The following is a 19846-nucleotide window of genomic DNA, read 5'->3' as shown; positions in this document are numbered from 1 at the left end:
TGCCACTTTTGGTACTTTTTTAGGCAAAAGCAAGGTTGTATATCATGTGTACTGTGATTTCGATGTTGATTTCGCTGAAATCACGAAATGAGATGATTTCATTTTTGTATGCGAAATCATGATAAATTTTGCTTGATTCCGCGCGAAATCACGAAACGCCTTCGAAATCACGAAACGACGCCGAATGTAAACCAAGCATAACAAACACATTAACCAGCAACAATCATCATCTCCATCATGCACACAATCACCATATATTCAACACAATAACCGGATTCACCTAAGTACATCACAACAAAAACACCATCAATCACCAATAACAACAATAGTCTGGATGATCACAATGGACCTCAAGGTCTCCGAGTGGAGTGGCTGTCAGTATTGGCAGTCACGCATCCTGAACCTAACCTAACCTAACACCGGCTACGCGATCCAAAGTTTTTCTAAATTCGACATTTTTTCTAAGTATCAAAGTAACGTTTTTCTAACATTCATTTCAAAACTTGAGCATCTTCTAAAGAAACGAAACCATTAGAACCGGGATGTGAAGATTATAAGGTCAATATCTCTGGATCCAAAGAAGATATAACAACAAATAGCACCATTTTGGAAAGGTTAAAGTATGTGCTATAACATGGTATGAATAAGTTGAGCAGGATAGGTATCTTCATAAGCCTTCCAACGACATCGGTTCATTAAAACCGGGTCTAGCGGGTACCCGGACTTTCGGGTCAAAGAACCGGGTAACCGGGTCCGACCCCCAAGAAAATTTTATATTACCGTGATCAGCGCAGCAATATCTACTACTGCAATTTCAAGAAAATCGGAGAGTTTTTACTAAACTAGAGTTAAGCCTATATTTTTCTCCTCAAAAAAAATATATCCCTATTATACATCGAAAATATAAATAAAAAATAAAATGTCGTATGGAATTTGACACTAACATTACAGCCCAGTCATGGCACAATAACCCAGGTAGTAGCATCGTAAAATTTTGAAAATATTATGTCAAAATTTTCTTTATGTTGTTGGGGAAATTGCAACAAAAATAATTTTTTATAAAGTGATTTGACTTTTCATATTCGAACAGCTGTGTGATACCACTAACTTGCTACTACCTTGGTAATTGTGCCATGAGCCCAGTTCAGTCAGCTGGGTATTGCTCTTACCTTATATTGTTCTACCATGCACGCAGGGTAAACACCATGGTACAATAATACAGGTAGCCGCATCGGCAATTGTTGGTAACATAGGGTGTCAAAATTTGACATCAATTCAATGCAGTTGACACATTATGTTACTATCAGCTGGCATGATAATGCTACCTGTATTATTGTACCATGCGCATTCCGTATGAACGCAATACGCAACGCTCTTTATTAGGTCGCTGCGAGTATTGTGAAAACATCAGCTGTTCTCCCCGTATGTGTCATTAACTCAATTTCAATTGATTAATTGGTTGGACAGAAGTGTCATTTTTTTGTATTCTTTTTTTGCAATAATAAAACGCCACAATTTTCAAAGAGACGATTTTGTGATTTAATACTATATCCTTCCCCTCCAAAAGAAAAATTTAACCATACCTTACCCTTAAGCCATGGATTTCGCATCGTTTGCAAAGCCAACAAATTCATCGGATACAAACAGTACACCAGCAGCAGATAATTCCAAGACCGAAGAATTACACTTCTGGAAGCATGTCGAATATATAGAGAATCATGGAAAAGATCAGGATGATTATGAATATTGTATGACGGAATTTTTACGCATGTCTGGAATATATTGGGGTGTTACGGCGCTGGATATTATGAATCAATTGGAACGCCTTGACCGCAACTCCATAATTGAGTTTATTAAACGTTGCCAGTGTCCGACGACAGGTGGTTTTGCGCCGTGTGAAGGTCACGACCCCCATATACTATACACTTTATCTGCAGTGCAGATATTGTGTATTTATGATGCCTTAGAACAAATTGACTGTGAGGCCGTAGTTAAATATGTGATGTCACTGCAACAGCATGACGGCAGTTTCTTTGGTGATCGTTGGGGTGAAGTGGATACGAGATTCTCATTTTGTGCTGTTGCCATATTGACGCTGTTGAAAAAAGATTTGGCCGCAACAATTGATGTCGAGAAGGCGGTACAGTTTGTAATGTCGTGCTGTAATCAAACCGATGGAGGTTTTGGTTCTAAGCCTGGGGCAGAATCACATGCGGGTAAATTGAAATTAATTCTACATATCTAAGATCTAAAAATTGAACAAAGTTTTTTTCTTACAGGTCTTATATATTGTTGTGTGGGATTTTTATCGTTGACACATCGTTTGCATCTTTTGGATGTTGATAAACTTGGTTGGTGGCTGTGCGAACGTCAATTGCCTTCTGGTGGTCTAAATGGTCGTCCTGAAAAACTGCCCGATGTATGTTACTCTTGGTGGGTACTGGCATCCCTGACAATTATGGGACGCCTTCATTGGATAAGTGCCGATAAACTCAAACAATTTATACTATCTTGCCAAGATAATGAAACTGGTGGCTTTGCTGATCGTACTGGCAATTTGCCAGATATATTCCATACATTGTTTGGTATTGGAGCTCTATCCTTGTTGGGTTTTGAGGGTTTGAAACCCATTAATGCCACTCTCTGTATGCCACAATATGTTATGGATCGTTTGGAAATTAAGCCTCAAATTTTGGAAAGACCTTAAGATTGTGGAAACCAACCCTGTGTCCCTGTAGGAGATCAACTACATGAAAGACGCTACAAGAAAGCTTTATTTTAAAGTGTAAAGAAATCCAAATGCAAAGAAACGAAAAACATAAAAATAGTTTTCTTACAAAACACGCTCACTCTATCTCAACTTGGTGCACCAAACTTTTAGAACGTTTTCCTCAATATTTGCATTTCTTTTCTCTACTTCTCTACGGATGACCACAGCTTTTCTTCCCCCTATTATTACTACTCTTTCTACAAGGAATGTCAGACAAAATAAACAATATTTTTTTGGAATTCTAATGATATACAAACTATATTCAATATTTATATAGTCAGACCTGGATGTGTGATGGAATTTTGTTATTCCAAGGGGCTTTCTACAACTCTTGATGAGAGAGCTTGATGCCCTGACATTTTCAGTACTCCAGGTTATACCTTATTTATTTAAATCTATAATTCTTCTTTTTTTCTCTATTTATATTTTGTAAAATTTTATAGACAATTTATTATTAATTTTTAATTGTATACACACTCACAAGAAAAATATAAGAAAATAACATATATGTTATAGCTTTATTATTTTTGCATTTACAAACATAAGTCTAAACAAAAAAATAGTAAATGAACAAAGAATAAGTTATTTACATTATAACTTTATTAGTATAAAAAAAAATACAAAATAAAAAAACATTTTATAATATCAAAATTGAATTGGGTGGTCTGCCTAATGTTATTATGATAATTATTTTGTGATATTTCAGACTCGAAGTGAGACCAAATTTACTCAGAAGAGTCACCAAAGTTATCAGATGATCTTGAATAGCTTCGACAAGCCGAGCTAATCCTAATGCTTGTAATGTCATGGGGCTAATTTATCCATTAGTAGCATTTTTCGTTTTTGGGAACCTCTTAAAATCTTTAAAAAATACACCATTCCTTTTTGTTTCGGAACCGTTTAAAAATCGTTAAAAAACCCACACCTCCTTCATGTTTGGGAACTGCTAAAACATTTTAAAAAACCCTCCACTCCTTGTTTGGTAACCTCTTAAAAATCTTTAAAAAATCCACGCTTCCATCTTGTTAGGGAACTTGTTAAAAATCTTTAAGAACACAAAGCATAAATCTTGTTTGGGAACCTTTTAAAAATCTTTAAAAAATCCACGCTTCCATCTTGTTAGGGAACTTGTTAAAAATCTTTAAGAACACTAAGCCTAAATCTTGTTTGGGAACATCTTAAAAATCTTTAAAAATCCACGCTTCCATCTTGTTAGGGAACTTGTTAAGAATCTTTAAGAACACTAAGCATAAATCTTGTTTGGGAACCTCTTAAAAATCTTTAAAAAATCCACGCTTCCATCTTGTTAGGGAAATTGTTAAAAATCTTTAAAAAATCCACGCTTCCATCGTGTTAGGGAACTTGTTCAAAATCTTTAAGAACACTAAGCCTAAATCTTGTTTGGGAACCTCCTAAAAATCTTTAAAAAATCCACGCCTCCATCTTGTTTGGGAACCTCTTAAAAATCTTTAAAAATCCACGCCCTCATCTTGTTTGAGAACCTCTTAAGAATCTTTAAAAAATCCACGCCTCCATCTTGTTGGGAACCTCTTAGAAATCTTAAAAAAATCTACACCTTCATCTTTTTTGGAAACATCTTAAACATTTTTAAAAACTCCACGCCACGCCTCCATCTTGTTTGGAAGTCTTAACAAAAATCTAAACCTCCATCCTGTTTGGAAACATCTTAAACATTTTTAAAAAATCTACACCTCCATCTTGTTTGGAAACATTTTTAAAAACTCCACGCCTCCATCTTGTTTGGAAACATTTTTAAAAACTCCACGCCTCCATCCTGTTTGGAAACATCCTAAGAATCTTTAAAAATCCACGCCCTCATCTTGTTTGGAAACATTTTTAAAAACTCCACGCCTCCATCCTGTTTGGAAACATCCTAAGAATCTTTAAAAATCCACGCCCTCATCTTGTTTGGAAACATTTTTAAAAACTCCACGCCTCCATCCTGTTTGGAAACATCCTAAGAATCTTTAAAAATCCACGCCCTCATCTTGTTTGAGAACCTCTTAAGAATCTTTAAAAAATCCACGCCTCCATCTTCTTTGGGAACCAGTTAAAAATCTTTAAAAAATCCACGCCTCCATCTTCTTTGGGAACCTGTTAAAAATCTTTAAAAAATCCACGCCTCCATCTTCTTTGGGAACCTGTTAAAAATCTTTAAAAAATCCACGCCTCCATCTTCTTTGGGAACCTGTTAAAAATCTTTAAAAAATCCACGCCTCCATCTTCTTTGGGAACCTGTTAAAAATCTTTAAAAAATCCACGCCTCCATCTTCTTTGGGAACCTGTTAAAAATCTTTAAAAAATCCACGTCTCCATCTTCTTTGGGAACCAGTTAAAAATCTTTAAAAAATCCACGTCTCCATCTTCTTTGGGAACCAGTTAAAAATCTTTAAAAAATCCACGCCTCCATCTTCTTTGGGAACCTGTTAAAAATCTTTAAAAAATCCACGCCTCCATCTTCTTTGGGAACCTGTTAAAAATCTTTAAAAAATCCACGCCTCCATCTTCTTGGGAACCTGTTAAAAATCTTTAAAAAATCCACGTCTCCATCTTCTTTGGGAACCAGTTAAAAATCTTTAAAAAATCCACGTCTCCATCTTCTTTGGGAACCAGTTAAAAATCTTTAAAAAATCCACGCCTCCATCTTCTTTGGGAACCTGTTAAAAATCTTTAAAAAATCCACGCCTCCATCTTCTTTGGGAACCTGTTAAAAATCTTTAAAAAATCCACGCCTCCATCTTCTTTGGGAACCTGTTAAAAATCTTTAAAAAATCCACGCCTCCATCTTCTTTGGGAACCTGTTAAAAATCTTTAAAAAATCCACGCCTCCATCTTCTTTGGGAACCAGTTAAAAATCTTTAAAAAATCCACGCCTCCATCTTCTTTGGGAACCTGTTAAAAATCTTTAAAAATCCACGCCTCCATCTTCTTTGGGAACCTGTTAAAAATCTTTAAAAAATCCACGCCTCCATCTTCTTTGGGAACCTGTTAAAGATCTTTAAAAAATCCACGCCTCCATCTTCTTTGGGGACCAGTTAAAAATCTTTAAAAAATCCACGCCTCCATCTTCTTTGGGAACCAGTTAAAAATCTTTAAAAAACCCACGCCCTCATCTTGTTTGGGAACATCTTAAAAATATTTAAAAACTCCACGCCTCCATCTTGTTTGGTAGCCTCCTAAAAATCTTTAAAAATCCACGCCCCATCTTGTTTGGGAACCTATTAAAAATCTTTAAACAAATCCAAGCCTCCATCTTGTTTGGGAACCTCTTAAAAATCTTTAAAAAATCCACGCCTCCATCTTGTTTGGGAACCTCTTAGAAATCTTTAAAAAATCCACGCCCTCATCTTGTTTGGGAACATCTTAAAAATATTTAAAAACTCCACGCCTCCATCTTGTTTGGTAGCCTCCTAAAAATCTTTAAAAATCCACGCTCCCATCTTGTTTGGGAACCTGTTAAAAATCTTTAAACAAATCCAAGCCTCCATCTTGTTTGGGAACCTCTTAAAAATCTTTCAAAAATCCACGCCCCATCTTGTTTGGGAACCTGTTAAAAATCTTTAAAAAAATCCAAGCCTCCACCTTGTTTGGGAACCTTTAAAAAATCGTTAAAAAATCCATGCAACCATCTTGTTTGGGAACCTCTTAAAAATACACGCATCCATCTTGTTTGGGTCCTCTTAAAATTTTTAAAAAAATCGGTGCATCCACCTTGTTTGGGAACCTCTTAAAAATCTTTAAAAAATCCACGCCTCCCTCTTGTTTGGGAACCTCTTAAAAATCTTTAAAAAAATCCAATCATCCGTCTTGTATCGGAACCTCCTAAAAATCTTTAAAAAATCCACCACTCCTTCTTGTTTGGGAACCTTTTAAAATCTTAAACAAATCCTCGCCTCCATCTTGTTTGGGAACGTCTTAAACATCTTTAAAAAATCCACGCATTCATCTTGTTTAGGAATCCTCTTGTGGTTTTTCCAAAAAAACAAACACCTTTATATTACAATAATAATTTATTAGCTTCTTGAATTAAATTAATTTACCAATACTTGTTTACAAACAAAATTTGTGATTTGTTTAAAAATAAAACTCAAATACTATATTTACAATAATATAGTAATAATATCATTACAAATTGAACTATATTTGCAGCTCAAAACGCAAAATATCTTAATATCCAATAGTTTTAGAATTTAGAATGAACGAGAGAAGTGATATGTGCAAGAATGACAAATAAAAAAAGCTAAGATCTAAGGCACTATAGCATATTAGCACACCATACTACTACAACAAAACAAAAAAGTTTGGAGGGAAATACTAAAAATTATTCTACAAACAAATTAAATTAAAACAAATAAATGTCTATGAATTATATTTATCATCACTCATTAAAACATTGTAGGCACAGCCTAATGCCCAAGAGATTTCATGGCCATCGATTTTCTTGTAGAGCTATAAAAAAGAAAGAAAACATTTAATCACAATTTGAAATCTCTTCTTAGAAGAAAAAAAAAAACATACCTTAATTTTCTTGCCTTCTCCCAAACCAAAGCCCTCGTGTAGTAACACTGAGATATAGGTCAAATCAAAGCACATAAATGGCTGCTCATCATTTGGTATGGCACACACAGCTTGCGCTTTCTTACGATAAGCCTCAACGGTAATTTCCCCGCCAGCAAATGGATCAATTAAGCCGGATTCCGTGGCCCTTTCAAAGTAATAACTAAATGCCGCAATTGTGTGTTCTTTCAGTGTAAATGGTTTGGGTTTTACCAATGGCATCACCTTACTCTTTATCAAATCCAAACAAGCATCAAAATCAACAATTGGATTTTCTTGTGTAGATTTGGCATGATCCTTGCCTGAGATCTTATATTCAACATTGCTATAGATCCATGTACGATTCGAGATAATGGGATTAACACAAATCGATACTAAATTAGTTTCATCTTTGGCATAACCTTTGGTAAAGACAGCATGTCTGGCTGCCATTAAACCCAATCCCAAATAGGAATGAGTAAATACATTAACTTTTTGATTAAGTGTGTTGACTTCATGCATATATTTTTCATATACTGGAACCTGTTCGGGATCTGTGGGTGAGAATGTAACCTGTGTACTGCCACCACCCAAATCTAATGCAGCAGCTTGATTTGATTTTGATAAACGTCCCAGCAAAAAGTTCACGGTAAACCATGAGAATATGCCCTCATCTGTACCATCCATTATTTCAACAGCATCCATATCAACACTAAATTCGGATTTGGTAAAAAGATCTCTTACGGCGTTGAGTAGATTTTCAGCTTTGCTGTGGGGTAAAAGACGTAAGCCGGCTGTAGCTTTAAGTACCAATGGTGTGGAAGCCCATTTGTCTTTGGGTATAAAAGCCCTGGCCTCGTCCAATAGCAACTTAATGGAGTGGGCACCTCTTTCGGGGGCATCAGCAAATGATGAAAGACCAGGTTTACGTTCTTTGAAAAGTTCATCGGAAAGCACTAATTTATTATCTGAAAGATTATTATATTAACAAAGCTATTTTCAGGCAAAAAAATTGAATTTTAGCTACCTATAAAACTACGATCAAATTTATAGGCCAATACACGGCTGCCAGTCGAACCTGCATCAATAATCACAGCATATTGATTTTTGTTGTAGCCTAGTTTGGACGCTAATTGCACTAAAAATGGACTGGTTGTGTCAATATATAAACCTAAAGAAGGAAAATGAAACATTAGTCCAATCAAATATATTTTCCCAAGAATTCAACTTACCAAACACCACCAAAAGCAGGCAAACGGATATTATTAAACAAAAGAAAGATAGCTTGAGGCCACTGGGTAAACCTCCACCAGAATTACCACTGCTGGGCGACTTACGGCGGGTTGTGGTAACTGAAGCACTTTTGTCATCGCCGGAGCTTAGCTAAAATGAGAAAAATATTTGTATAAGCTACAAACGAATCTAATTATTTTTTTATTGAAAAAGATATGTATATAAAAATTCAAACATTCAGCTTCTATTTCCAATTTGTCTCAACATCCCCTCCTCTCCATTTCAAGATATCTTCTTTGCATCTTACCAAAATGTAGTCAAATTTCATGTTCTGTTTGCGTCTTCTTGGTCTATTCCTCGTCTCTAGGTTTATATTTTAAAATATCATGACGTTGGTATAACCTTTTTACTAAATTTAAAAGTTTTTCCTTGTACCAAAAATTACAAACAATGTACTTTTTTCGTTATATTAACACGTCAAAACTAAAAGATGGTCCGCCGTCTTTCTGCTCTTATCGACGACTTTACTTCCCATGTTATGTCAAGTGTTTATTTTGCGATGTTATGTTATTAAAACAGAGTTGGGAGCTTTGATACGTTTCATATACGAATAAAAGTAATTTATTTTAATGCGTTAAACAATTGTGAGCAGGGTTTAAATTAAAACTAAACAAATATTAATTCAAATGTTTTGTTTAAGCCTGAATTCTAATAAGAAATAACAGGTAAATAGTGTCAATAACAAAATGTTGCCTCGTTATGTATTACATCATATCCATCTCTGCAAAAACAATCTCATTTTCTGGTTTCCGTCGGAAAGACGGAGAGCATCGGAGAACGAGAGATAAAAACATTGATTCGTTTGCCATTCAAAACAATGATGTCAATTCGTTGGTTTTATTTATACTTTGGCGATTTTTGTGTTTAACGCTGCAGTTACACATGCCAGTAAATTGGTGCCAATTGAGTACATGTATTATACTCGAAAATGCCGAAAAAGTGTTCGACTGGCATGCAGTTTTCTTGTGTGTTTACACAAGCCAGTGCAAGTTCAATTTCAAAATTATTTTAAGCCGCATATAACACACAAAATTGCATTATATTTCAGATTTAAAACACAATTCACAACATATTTTATTTCGTTTTAAAAAGATTGTTTTCAATCATAAACATAGTGAATCTTGTATTGCCGTCTTTTCAGTATTGTATAATCCCAGAGGGGAAATTATTTGTCAACCTATATTTTCATGAAAAACATCAAAATTATTACTTTATTTGCCACTAATATATTGCAGCTACCGAAATGTATTATTTGTGTTTCATAATCTTTTTGAAATTATGCATTAAATCTTTGCATTCTTAAAAGAAACAAAAATGTACATGGATTAAAAAATAGTCTTGGCAACTCTTTTTTCATTTTCGACATATCACTGGCAGCCATGATACAATAAGAAGGTAGCAGCAACTGCCGTTTTTGGTAACATAAGATGTCAAAATTTGACATAAATTCAATGCAATTGACACATTATGTTACCATCAGCTGGGCTGATAATGCTACCTTCTTATTGTATCATGCTGGCAGCCAGCTCAAAATTTTGCTGGCATGAAAAATCTAGTGCCAGTGGAGTCGACAATTCAAAAAATGTAATTGTGGTAGTAAAATATTGTGTATGTATTGAATTTTTCGAACTGTCACTAGCATGTGTTACCCTGTGTTTACAAATGCCAGTATTGGCAAGACAATAGCAAAAATACAAACCTTTTTCACAAATACATTTATACATGTTTAAATATGTATAGAGAAAAGTATGAACGTGTTGCTGAAAATGGTTTGTAACTTTGCTATTGCCTTGCCAATACTGTCTGTGTGTAAACGCCTAGTAAAGGTTGGGTAAACGAAAAGGTGTGAAAGTTGTTTAGACACTATAGCTTTGTTCCAGAACTAAAAAGTTCTTACAATTTTTACCACTTTTACACATTTTACTCGAAAAAGCGTTCGTCGCTTGCGACGAAAATTCCAATTGTCGCAATTTAAGTAGTCCAGAACTAGTTCTAATCAGTACTAGTACAAATATTGTCCCCTAAGTAATGCGAAGGGAATCAATTGTCACCTTTTTATCCCCAAGTAAACGAGGAGGCCTCAGTTGCGACTTAATTAACTTAACTTAAACGACGAGTTGTATAAATAATTCACATTTACATTTTCTTCATAACTTTAATATAAATGAAGTATCCAATAACAGAAGCTAGTGTTGATGGACTGACTATCTTCATACATATTATTCATATTGGTATAAAAAAGGAATACGAAGGAAATATGCAAATCGCCCTCTTCTTCAGAAGTGGAACTAGTTACTGTAACGCTGAGTATCGAAGAGTTTCCGATGCCGAACTAGCCCATCTCGAAGCGGGTTCTTACACGACAAATTTGGGCGAGTAAAAAAATTGTAACATGGTTGCAGGCGTCTGATTGGCTGATACGCAGACTTTGTCATTTCTTCCAGTTTTTTGACATATTTTCCATTTATCCGTTCCCGAACTATTTCAAAAAACTTGTGTTTGAGAACAAAGTTTTTGCATTTCTCTCTTTTACGAGTTTTACTATTAAAAAGCACGGGAACGAAGCTTATTTGGTGTTGATTTGATTGTTTTATGTCAAATATTGTAAATGAGAGAAATAGAAACACCTCGTCTTAACAACCAGCTGTTCATGGGTAACACCCACTAGTAAATTTCCAAAAATTCAGAAAAAATATTTGCTTTATTTTGAAGTAGTATAGTAGCATAAAGTAAAAATTGCAAATCGACCGGAATGGAAAATAGTTGTGTTTTGTGTGTAACATAGAAACTCAAAACGGATTTTTTCTCGAAATAGCACAATTACACAAAATATGGATCTGAGAGCTCATGTCAATCCAACAAGCATCATCACTTACGTATTTTGTCGTTGAGCATAAAATGTTAACAGAAATTTAATTTAATGGTTCGCCGAGTCACAAAATAACAAAAAAATCGAGATTGTCATATTTTTGAGGCCCCAGTGGCACGTGTTAACATATTTCAATTGTGCTCAAACTTTGACAATCTTATAGCATGTTCCCACGAGCGTTTGAATTACGTTGTTCGCCTGTCAAACGACGTAGACGAGTTAACCCGTTTCGACGACAAAATTCGTCATTCATAGTAACATGCATCAATCTTTCTCACTTCTTGTTTTCTCTTTTTTAGGGAAATTTTTTTTAATATACACTAAATTTAATTGGTCCATATGACCAAAACAGGCTGCCAATGAAAGCAATGAAGACAACTTTAACCTGTTTTGGTCATATGGACCAATTAAGGTATGTCATAGGGCAAATACCGCCTTGGACCCCAAACACACAATTTCAACAGTAAAGCACAGGGGAGACTCTGTTGTGGTATGGCGTTGTATGAGTGCTTCCGGTGTAGGAAATCGTGTGTTTATCGAAGGATAAGATGTATTATTTAAACATTCTGAAAGGATAATTTGAAATTTAGGCGCTGAAAAAATGGGATTTGGGACAACATTCCAATTTTATCAATATATGAGCCCGAGCACAAATCACATATTTTTCCAAAATGGAATCTATGTAACTGTCCAAAAGTGATTCAATCACCTCCCCGATCACCGGATTTTTAAACCTATAGATAACTTATGGAGTATTTTGGAGACAAATATAAAAAATCGTAACATCTAAAGTAAAGGAACCCTGAAATATGCCTTGCAAGAAGAATGGGGAAAATTTTCGATATCTTGCCCCAAAACTTAGTTCAATCTTTGCCAAAAAGGCTAAAAGCTGTAAAGGATAACAAATGATGTCATACCAAGTGCTAAACTCCTAAGAAATCCTTTTGGTTTCATAAAACTTTTAGAGTGGATACTTTTCACTGTGAGGTCGAAATCGATGTTGTTTAACAATTTTTATTTTTTTTATCTAAACTTACCTGAATTTTGTTAATTTTATTTTATAATATTTAAGTTAAGACACTAATGTTACAATATAAAAAAGAATGAAATCGCTTTCATTAATTAACTCTTAGAAATCGCAGTTTTAATGAAAGAAAGTGAAGTGAATGGTTTTGGTTTTAGGACGCGCAGCTACCGTTGTTGGCAGCTACTTCACTCGGAGACCTTGAGGTCCATTGTGACCATCCTTAAATTTAGCTGTATGTTGTAGTTGTTTGTTTAAAGTTGAGTGTGGTGTTGATGAGTTGTAATGAAAAATAAGCTGTTGTGTGTGATGACTGGTATATTTTGTGTTGATGTGCGGTGGTTGGTCTATTGCAGAGTAGTTGATATGAAGTGGTGTGGTGTGATGGATGTGATGAGTAATGGATATGGGTGTGTGCCTCCTGGAAGTGAAGTGGATACTTTTGACTATGATTCACTGTATGTAATCACTAACTAAAATGTAAAAAGAATATTCGAAATATATTTTGTTTGCGACAATAAATACATATCACAATATTAGTTTGCACATATAATTATTTTACGTAGGTACTTGCTGGACATGTTGTGTCAAAGAAATATTTGACGCTGTTTGGCAAATATTTGCCCAATCTAAACCTTGTAATCACCCTAGAGGTCACAACTTTAGTGATATCGATTTTGCTTACAGCAGTTGGGCCATGTTTATATTATAGCCTTCTCCAGGGTTAGCCTTCTGTATGAGGATTTATTTTAAATATAAGCAATGGAATTGACATTTGAAACCCAGTGGGTTTGTTAAATCTGGTTATATATAAACGTACTATTATATGTATTAGTATTGAAGAAGATTGACTGAAAATGTTTGTATGGAATTAGGGAAATGTTTACTCTATATGAGACGAAATTGCCTTATTTTAAAGAAGAGAATGCCACCTTTACCAGGATACAATAATTTGATTTAGTTATACACATCTCGGAGATATGACCTAATGAAGACAGGTGTCAAAATTTTTAAATCTATTTTCTAGAGGTCATAACTTCTGAAGTAACCGACAAATATTTTAATAAAACTACTTTATTTTGATGTGCAATTTTCTCCGTTTTGATGGAAAATATCCATGCAAATTTGAAAAAAGGTCGCGGAATTTTACTTTTTCATACGAACTCGCCTTACGATATTGGCCTTTTTTCTTTTTTGGACGAATATTGCGAAAAGACTTGTTTCTGTATCCCGACGCATTTAAGGTTAAAAATATTGAACATTTTAATTCTTAGAAATTGAATAATTAAAACAAAATGTCCTTAAACGATGCTCGAAAATCAAAATAAAATATTCTACATATTTATATAAAAAAAAAATTGGTCGCAAGGCGCAAAAACTCATTACCGTGATCAACTCATTTTGTGATGTGATCAAAAAACACTGATATTAATTAATATTTCAAAATATATTATATAAATGAAGTACGCCGAGTTATTCTAGAACAGACATGATCAAAAAGAGAACGGAGAAAATGTGAATGTATTCAAAATATTGGCAACTTATAACAGTGTGTTAGTAAGTTTGTATTCACGCAAGCTGTAAACAATAACAAATCAAAACATTTGTTCTATTTTGTACGCTCTTTCTGTGCATTCGGGTCGTGTGCGTGTAAATTGCCGAAAATCATCGGCACCGCCGTGCCAAATGTGACCATGCTTGTTCTAGAAGAATGAACAAAGCCTATTTTAATTTCATATATATAATTTTATTTTTTAAATAATGATTTTGAGGCATTTTAGTCGTGTCCCTAATGTGTTTATTAAGAAAAAAATGCTTTAAACCGGGTTTTTGTATACATCGCTCATTTACTCAAAGAGTGACACATTTCAAAAAAGCCAGTTTCGAGAAAAATCCGTTTTAAGTTCGCGATTGAAATTTGACTTCCCATCTTAAAAAGAATATTACACAAAAACTAAAATAACTACTTGGACCATATTTTGAAGACAGCTAGACAGATATCAGTGCTAAATTTCTGTGCAAGATCAAGCATGATTTGAGTTGGTTTAGTGCTTCATAAACTCAAAAAACTGTTGTGTTGAATTATGCGAAGCTCGTAATAAATGAGCTGTAACTCGTTGAGTTTTAGAGATATCAGCATGAAAATTTGACACATGATAAAGTAGAAAAAATAGAGAGTGCTAACTCAGAAAACGCATTTTTTTGAGTTATGCCACTCTTTGAGTAAATGAGCGATATGTAATCAGTCAATGTAACGACAATTCCTGCTAGTTTTAAAGATAATCGACAGAAGTGAAAAATATAGTCAGTTGTTTGAGAACTTTTGTTGTGTTTAGTGCTTTTTGTGCATGTTCCCGAAAATTTGTCATTCCCGTGCTGAATATTTTTTTCCGTAATTTATATTATAATTTCCAAATTGATGGTATGGCATAAATTGAATAATACTCTACCAGCTGACGGATAAATCTGAAATGTTTACCACAGGTAGATCTTTACGTCCTGATTACAAAAACAAAGTTTGTTGGAGGGAAGTCCATACTTCCCGACATATGGGCCTCTGAAGTTCCGAAAATTCCCTTGTTAAAGCAAAAAAAAAATTAATTAAATTGCCTCCTGTCCATAGGAGAAAGTCTCAAATCCCCGGACGAAGACCGGCTACTTAGAAAAAACTTACGATTTAAAAAAATTCAGATTTTTTCCGCAAGCTGGTAGAGTATTCAATTTGTCTGTATTAAATTATTTTGCATTTCATAACAAAATTTTAAGATTTACACATTTAAATCCATCATTACCGTTTTACTATTTCTACTCTGGATTTTAAAATATCCTGCAGTTTTTTGTATTTTTAATTTCTCAAATGTCCAAGGCATGCAGTTTTTCGTCTCTTGATGTTTATCATGATCTCTCTATTTCGATTCATTTTATGCATTACTTCATTGTTCTAAACTAAGGCAGTCCATTGTATTTTTAAAATTCGACGACCCCACATTTCGAAGGAATCTAATTTCTTCACTTCTGCTGCTTTTATTGTCCACGATTCCATAGCATATAGTAAGGTTGACCGCGGTTGGCTCTGAATTCAACGATTTGAAACTACATTTCCCATTCACTTTTAAAATCATAGTGGTTTAGGGCATTTAATGGTCGGCCGCGTCCACTATAGACTTTCTAACATGGATTAATTATAATTGGTGTTACAGAATCGGAGCCAAGCCAGAAGCCTCACGTCTCACCATCGAAATTCCCGACTACTTTTGTTCAAGAAATTCTGGCTTCAATCAAGGAGGTGGTTTTGCTTTGTATATCTCAATTTCTTTGTCCCTGTTGACATTTTTATATTATTTCATTTGCTAATTTAATAAGAAGTTTCCCTTGTCCCGTCTGGGATGTTTGTGGAATAATTTTTTTTTATTTTTTTTAATTATATATTATAATCATCAGTATATATTATATCGATCAGTAAAATTTTGCAACACTGTCAGTTCGTTTTGAAAAACATTACTCTCTGTAATAGAGGGTAATAAATGAAGTTGAGCCAATGGGGGAATACTCCACTCAAGCAATCGAAAATTAAAAAAAAAACTTTAATTCCACGTTTTTTCTGCTACAGGTATTAGCACCACTTAATTAAAGATACACCAAGGAGAGAGAAACTTTTATCTGATGCAAATGCTGAGAGGTAAACAAAACAAAAATTTAGATACACAGAGTGATGCCAATCGTATAAAATAACAAAAACGCGAAAACCGCCCTTTGTCTTTACTAAATATCAGTAAAATTACGATTTATGGTCTGTTCCTTTGCTTTTGAAAATAATAAAATTTAAAAAAAAAATATTAAAGTTGTGGACTGCCTCATATAAATTTCAAGGGAACACTTTCCGAGCAAAAAGTAGAACAAATTGGAAGACTCAGACTGGTAGAGGAACAGAGCTTGGATTTAAAGAAAAAATTCCAATATACCGTATGTTAATCAAATGTCGTCGTGCATATCTTCCAATTAAATAGTGAAAAATTTTTTGCTTGTTAATTGTTCATCTTATCTATTTATACAGTGCTTGATGGGTGTGTATATGTAAACTATTATTTACAAATTTACTTACATTCTTGATAACATGTTTTTTATTATACCAATGTAATATACACAATGATTTGCAAAAAAGTGCTAAAAGATAATAGGTTTGTATGTACAAAGTAATGAAGGAGAATTTGTTATTATATTTTCTTTCATCATACTCCTTAATGCAGAAATTGCATATTTTCTAAAACATATGTTTTGCAAAATGAATTTTAAAGGAATCGAAATATTACTTTTGTGTGTAGGTATTTACACGCAACATATTTCCAAATTATGAAATATTAATAGTCATCATGAATATTAACAACAACAAAGATAAGCTTAACGACAATGGACTTGAAAATAATCTATAACTGATATTGGAAAACTTCATTAAAATTATGAAATTCATTTATCACGACTATAACTACAAATATTAAATTAGACAAGCAATAACTATGAAGTGAAAGATTTCATAGAGGGTAGTAACAATGAGTGGACAATTTTTAAGAACCTAGCATAACTTGTTTCCAACTTATAACGAAATATTTGGCGTGTCTAACTAACACTATCTTTCCACATTGAGGTTTTTCATTAGGTATAAATTTGTTTAAGCTATAGGTAGTATTATTTAGTTTAAAACTAAATTTGCGTTGATGTCATCATTTCAATTATCTATGTATGTGAGATGGGTGTGATTGTGTCAGGTCAGTCAGTCAGGTTCATTTAATTCAATCTTTTTGTATAATTTGTTCAATTGGTGTTTCACATTTATTTCAAGAATTTGGCGAATTTTCAAATTGGCCAACACAATTGAAATATCGTTTACGAATATCAAAACATTTGTAGCGGAAAAACAGACCATTTGATATCAAAAAACACAAAGCCATTGAAACGATGATAAGACAAAATAAACATCGAATAGATAGATGGTTATTGGGAACAATAAAAAATACTATGGTTTTACTGGCAGACATTACAAGTAACGAGGTGGGTATATTCAGGTAGAGGATTCAACTTCTAATATCATCTAATATCAAATTATATCCAAATATATTAAAATACAAGAGTAGGTTTCATTAGAGAGCGTTTATGTTCAAAAACAGATGCGAAAATAGGCAAATAAACTTTTAGGCTGCAATTCGAGTTTGGTCTCTGGCACAAGTACTATTTTTTTCATGATTGTAGTTAGCGTACTTTCCACCAGCTATTGGGAGATGGAAATTTGTGCTTCAAACGTGTCGTAAAATTGACGTAAGGCAGGTACATATCAAGGGGCTACCTTATTGACAAAGCCAAGGAGTCATAAGTACAAGGTTTTGAACAGGTTACAGGTTACAAGGTTTACATGTGGTAACAATTTCAACCCGATCCAAGAGGTGCCATTAAACGACACTTGTTTCCCATTGTTCTTTTTAACCGGATACAAAGCCTCAGTGAGGCTGTATAACTCTATACAGAGGATTTTACATGTTATTCGCTATTTGGTGGTCCAAGTTTGGAAAGTACCTTGTACTTTACTAAGCCCTTACTTATCCAATGTTCAGTTGTGAAATAGATTATGCTGTTCAACAAAAAAATCATTTGAAACTGTTGTCGATTTATCTCTTGGCGAAGTTTTGAGGCGTTCTTGTTATTATGCCATACTAAATTCGTGTTTTAATTCTTAATTCCTGAGATAAATAAGATGTTTTGTTGTCATTCGACTTTGGAAGTAACTTTCTCTATAAGCGATTTGAATAATTCCGACTATTTAAATGAAAAGCTGTGTTTATTTGCTGTGTCAGATAGTTTTCAGCTTAGTAGCACATTTTCCAAAATGGTTTTCGTTTGTTAAACCGTTTTTAAACAGATAACGAATTGAACGAATTAATGTGTCACTGTTACAGCTTTAATGAATTCTTCACCCATATCTTTCTCTCTTAATACCTGTTGAACAAATTTCCCTTGCATTGTAACATGCAAAAAATATATAAAACATGACACATTTATAAATGCAAAAGTGTATTTTATTCTATTATAACTTACCTTACGTTTTCGCACATCGGGTTTGGGCATTGTGTTTGTTGTTATTAAATCTCTCCTAGGAACAATTTGTCAGTGTAATTTTTAGTTGTTGTAGATTCTTGGGTATTCGCATCAAGAAAACAAAAAAACAGAAGTGATTTCAATTACAAATGCTCATCAAGTGTATTTCATTACATAAAAAACTACTTGATGTTCTCACAAGGCTAATTTTAGTTTCAAAGATCAATTTTTTTCGTATACCTATGTAGTTAATTATTTTATTACTCTTGTTCTGCTGATTTGCGGCTTTTTGAACTTCAAATGTTTTAGTTTGTACTACAAAGTCACGTCACTACTTTGTAGTGTTGTTGGAAATTTACATTAGTTGGTTTCTTGTTTTAATCGATATTAAAATATCCACCGTTTATCTATTATTAATAATGGCTATTTTTATAAATAATATATTACAAAGTTTGATAGTGTAAAACACTTTACAAAGCCACTTGCCCCAGGTATTTTTTTTTTAATTAATTCATCCACACGAATCTAGTGAATGAATGACCAAACTACTACTTGCGTTTTGTTTTTGTTTCAATTGACATTTCTAGGCAGAGTACTAAGCCGTGTCTTGTATTATACGCCGTTGCTAAGTTACAGCCGTTAACGGGGGCTATCATTTCCAAGTTATTAGCCCATCGCGTCATCATTTCCGTTTGATTTGATTAGTGGTTAGTTCTCTTTGCTCTCGCAAATTTTATATAACAAGGGAACAAAGTATCTATTAAATTAATGCTATTATTACAATTTTAAATTAAAATACTTATGCAACAGAAGAAGCTTATTTTCATGGAGTTTCTGATTAATATTTAATATGAGAAATTGTGAAGGATTAAATGCTTTTTTTAAGAGAATTTGTTTATATATGAGAGAAACGCAACGGAATGGAACAATTGAAATAAACAAAAGGCACAGTGGGGGATAATGAAATGTGGAACAACCCTAGTTTAGTAAAAACTCTCCGATTTTTCTGAATTTTTTTTTCCAGAGTTAGATATTGTTGCGCTAATCACGGAAATGTATAAATTTCTTGGGGGATGGACCCGGTTACTGGACCCGAAAGTCCGGGTACAAAACCAGGGTTAGACCCGGCTCTACTAAACCGATTGCTACAAAATGGATTTTTCCATAAAACCCTCAAAAAGTCGAAAATGGGCCCATTATGGGGTCCCATTTAATGTAAGCCAGATTGTAGCTCACACTTTGACCTTTC

At 33.8% G+C, this 19846-nt stretch overlaps 2 protein-coding genes across 4 annotated transcripts; one reads left to right on the top strand and one right to left on the bottom strand.

Moving 5' to 3' along the window:
* The first annotated feature begins 1422 nt into the window (after positions 1–1422).
* Positions 1423–3421, top strand: RabGGTb (geranylgeranyl transferase type-2 subunit beta). Its single transcript, XM_073965785.1, has 2 exons — positions 1423–2216; positions 2280–3421. Exons 1-2 carry the CDS (start codon positions 1598–1600, stop codon positions 2705–2707), a joined length of 1047 nt encoding a protein of 348 aa, XP_073821886.1. The 5' UTR covers positions 1423–1597; the 3' UTR covers positions 2708–3421.
* Positions 3422–6782: 3361 nt separating this feature from the next.
* Positions 6783–19194, bottom strand: NTPase (ectonucleoside triphosphate diphosphohydrolase NTPase). 3 transcript variants are annotated; one of them, XM_073967861.1, is made up of 6 exons: positions 18838–19194; positions 18598–18694; positions 8560–8710; positions 8355–8498; positions 7310–8295; positions 6783–7240 (listed from the first exon to the last, which is right to left on the bottom strand). In XM_073967861.1, exons 2-6 carry the CDS (start codon positions 18625–18627, stop codon positions 7151–7153), a joined length of 1401 nt encoding a protein of 466 aa, XP_073823962.1. In that variant the 5' UTR covers positions 18628–18694; positions 18838–19194; the 3' UTR covers positions 6783–7150. The 3 variants fall into 3 exon arrangements, with proteins under 3 accessions (XP_073823962.1, XP_073823963.1, XP_073823964.1); XM_073967862.1 differs by having other exon boundaries at positions 18862–19173; XM_073967863.1 differs by lacking the exons at positions 18598–18694; positions 18838–19194 and adding an exon at positions 8868–9280.
* Positions 19195–19846: the final 652 nt, after the last annotated feature.

This window comes from Musca autumnalis, unplaced genomic scaffold (genome assembly GCF_047663935.1).
Source record: "Musca autumnalis isolate F117 unplaced genomic scaffold, ASM4766393v1 scaffold_2, whole genome shotgun sequence".
NCBI lineage: Eukaryota > Metazoa > Arthropoda > Insecta > Diptera > Muscidae > Musca > Musca autumnalis.
Note: the sequence above shows the minus strand (reverse complement) of the source record. Positions and strands in the feature narration are given on the sequence as shown.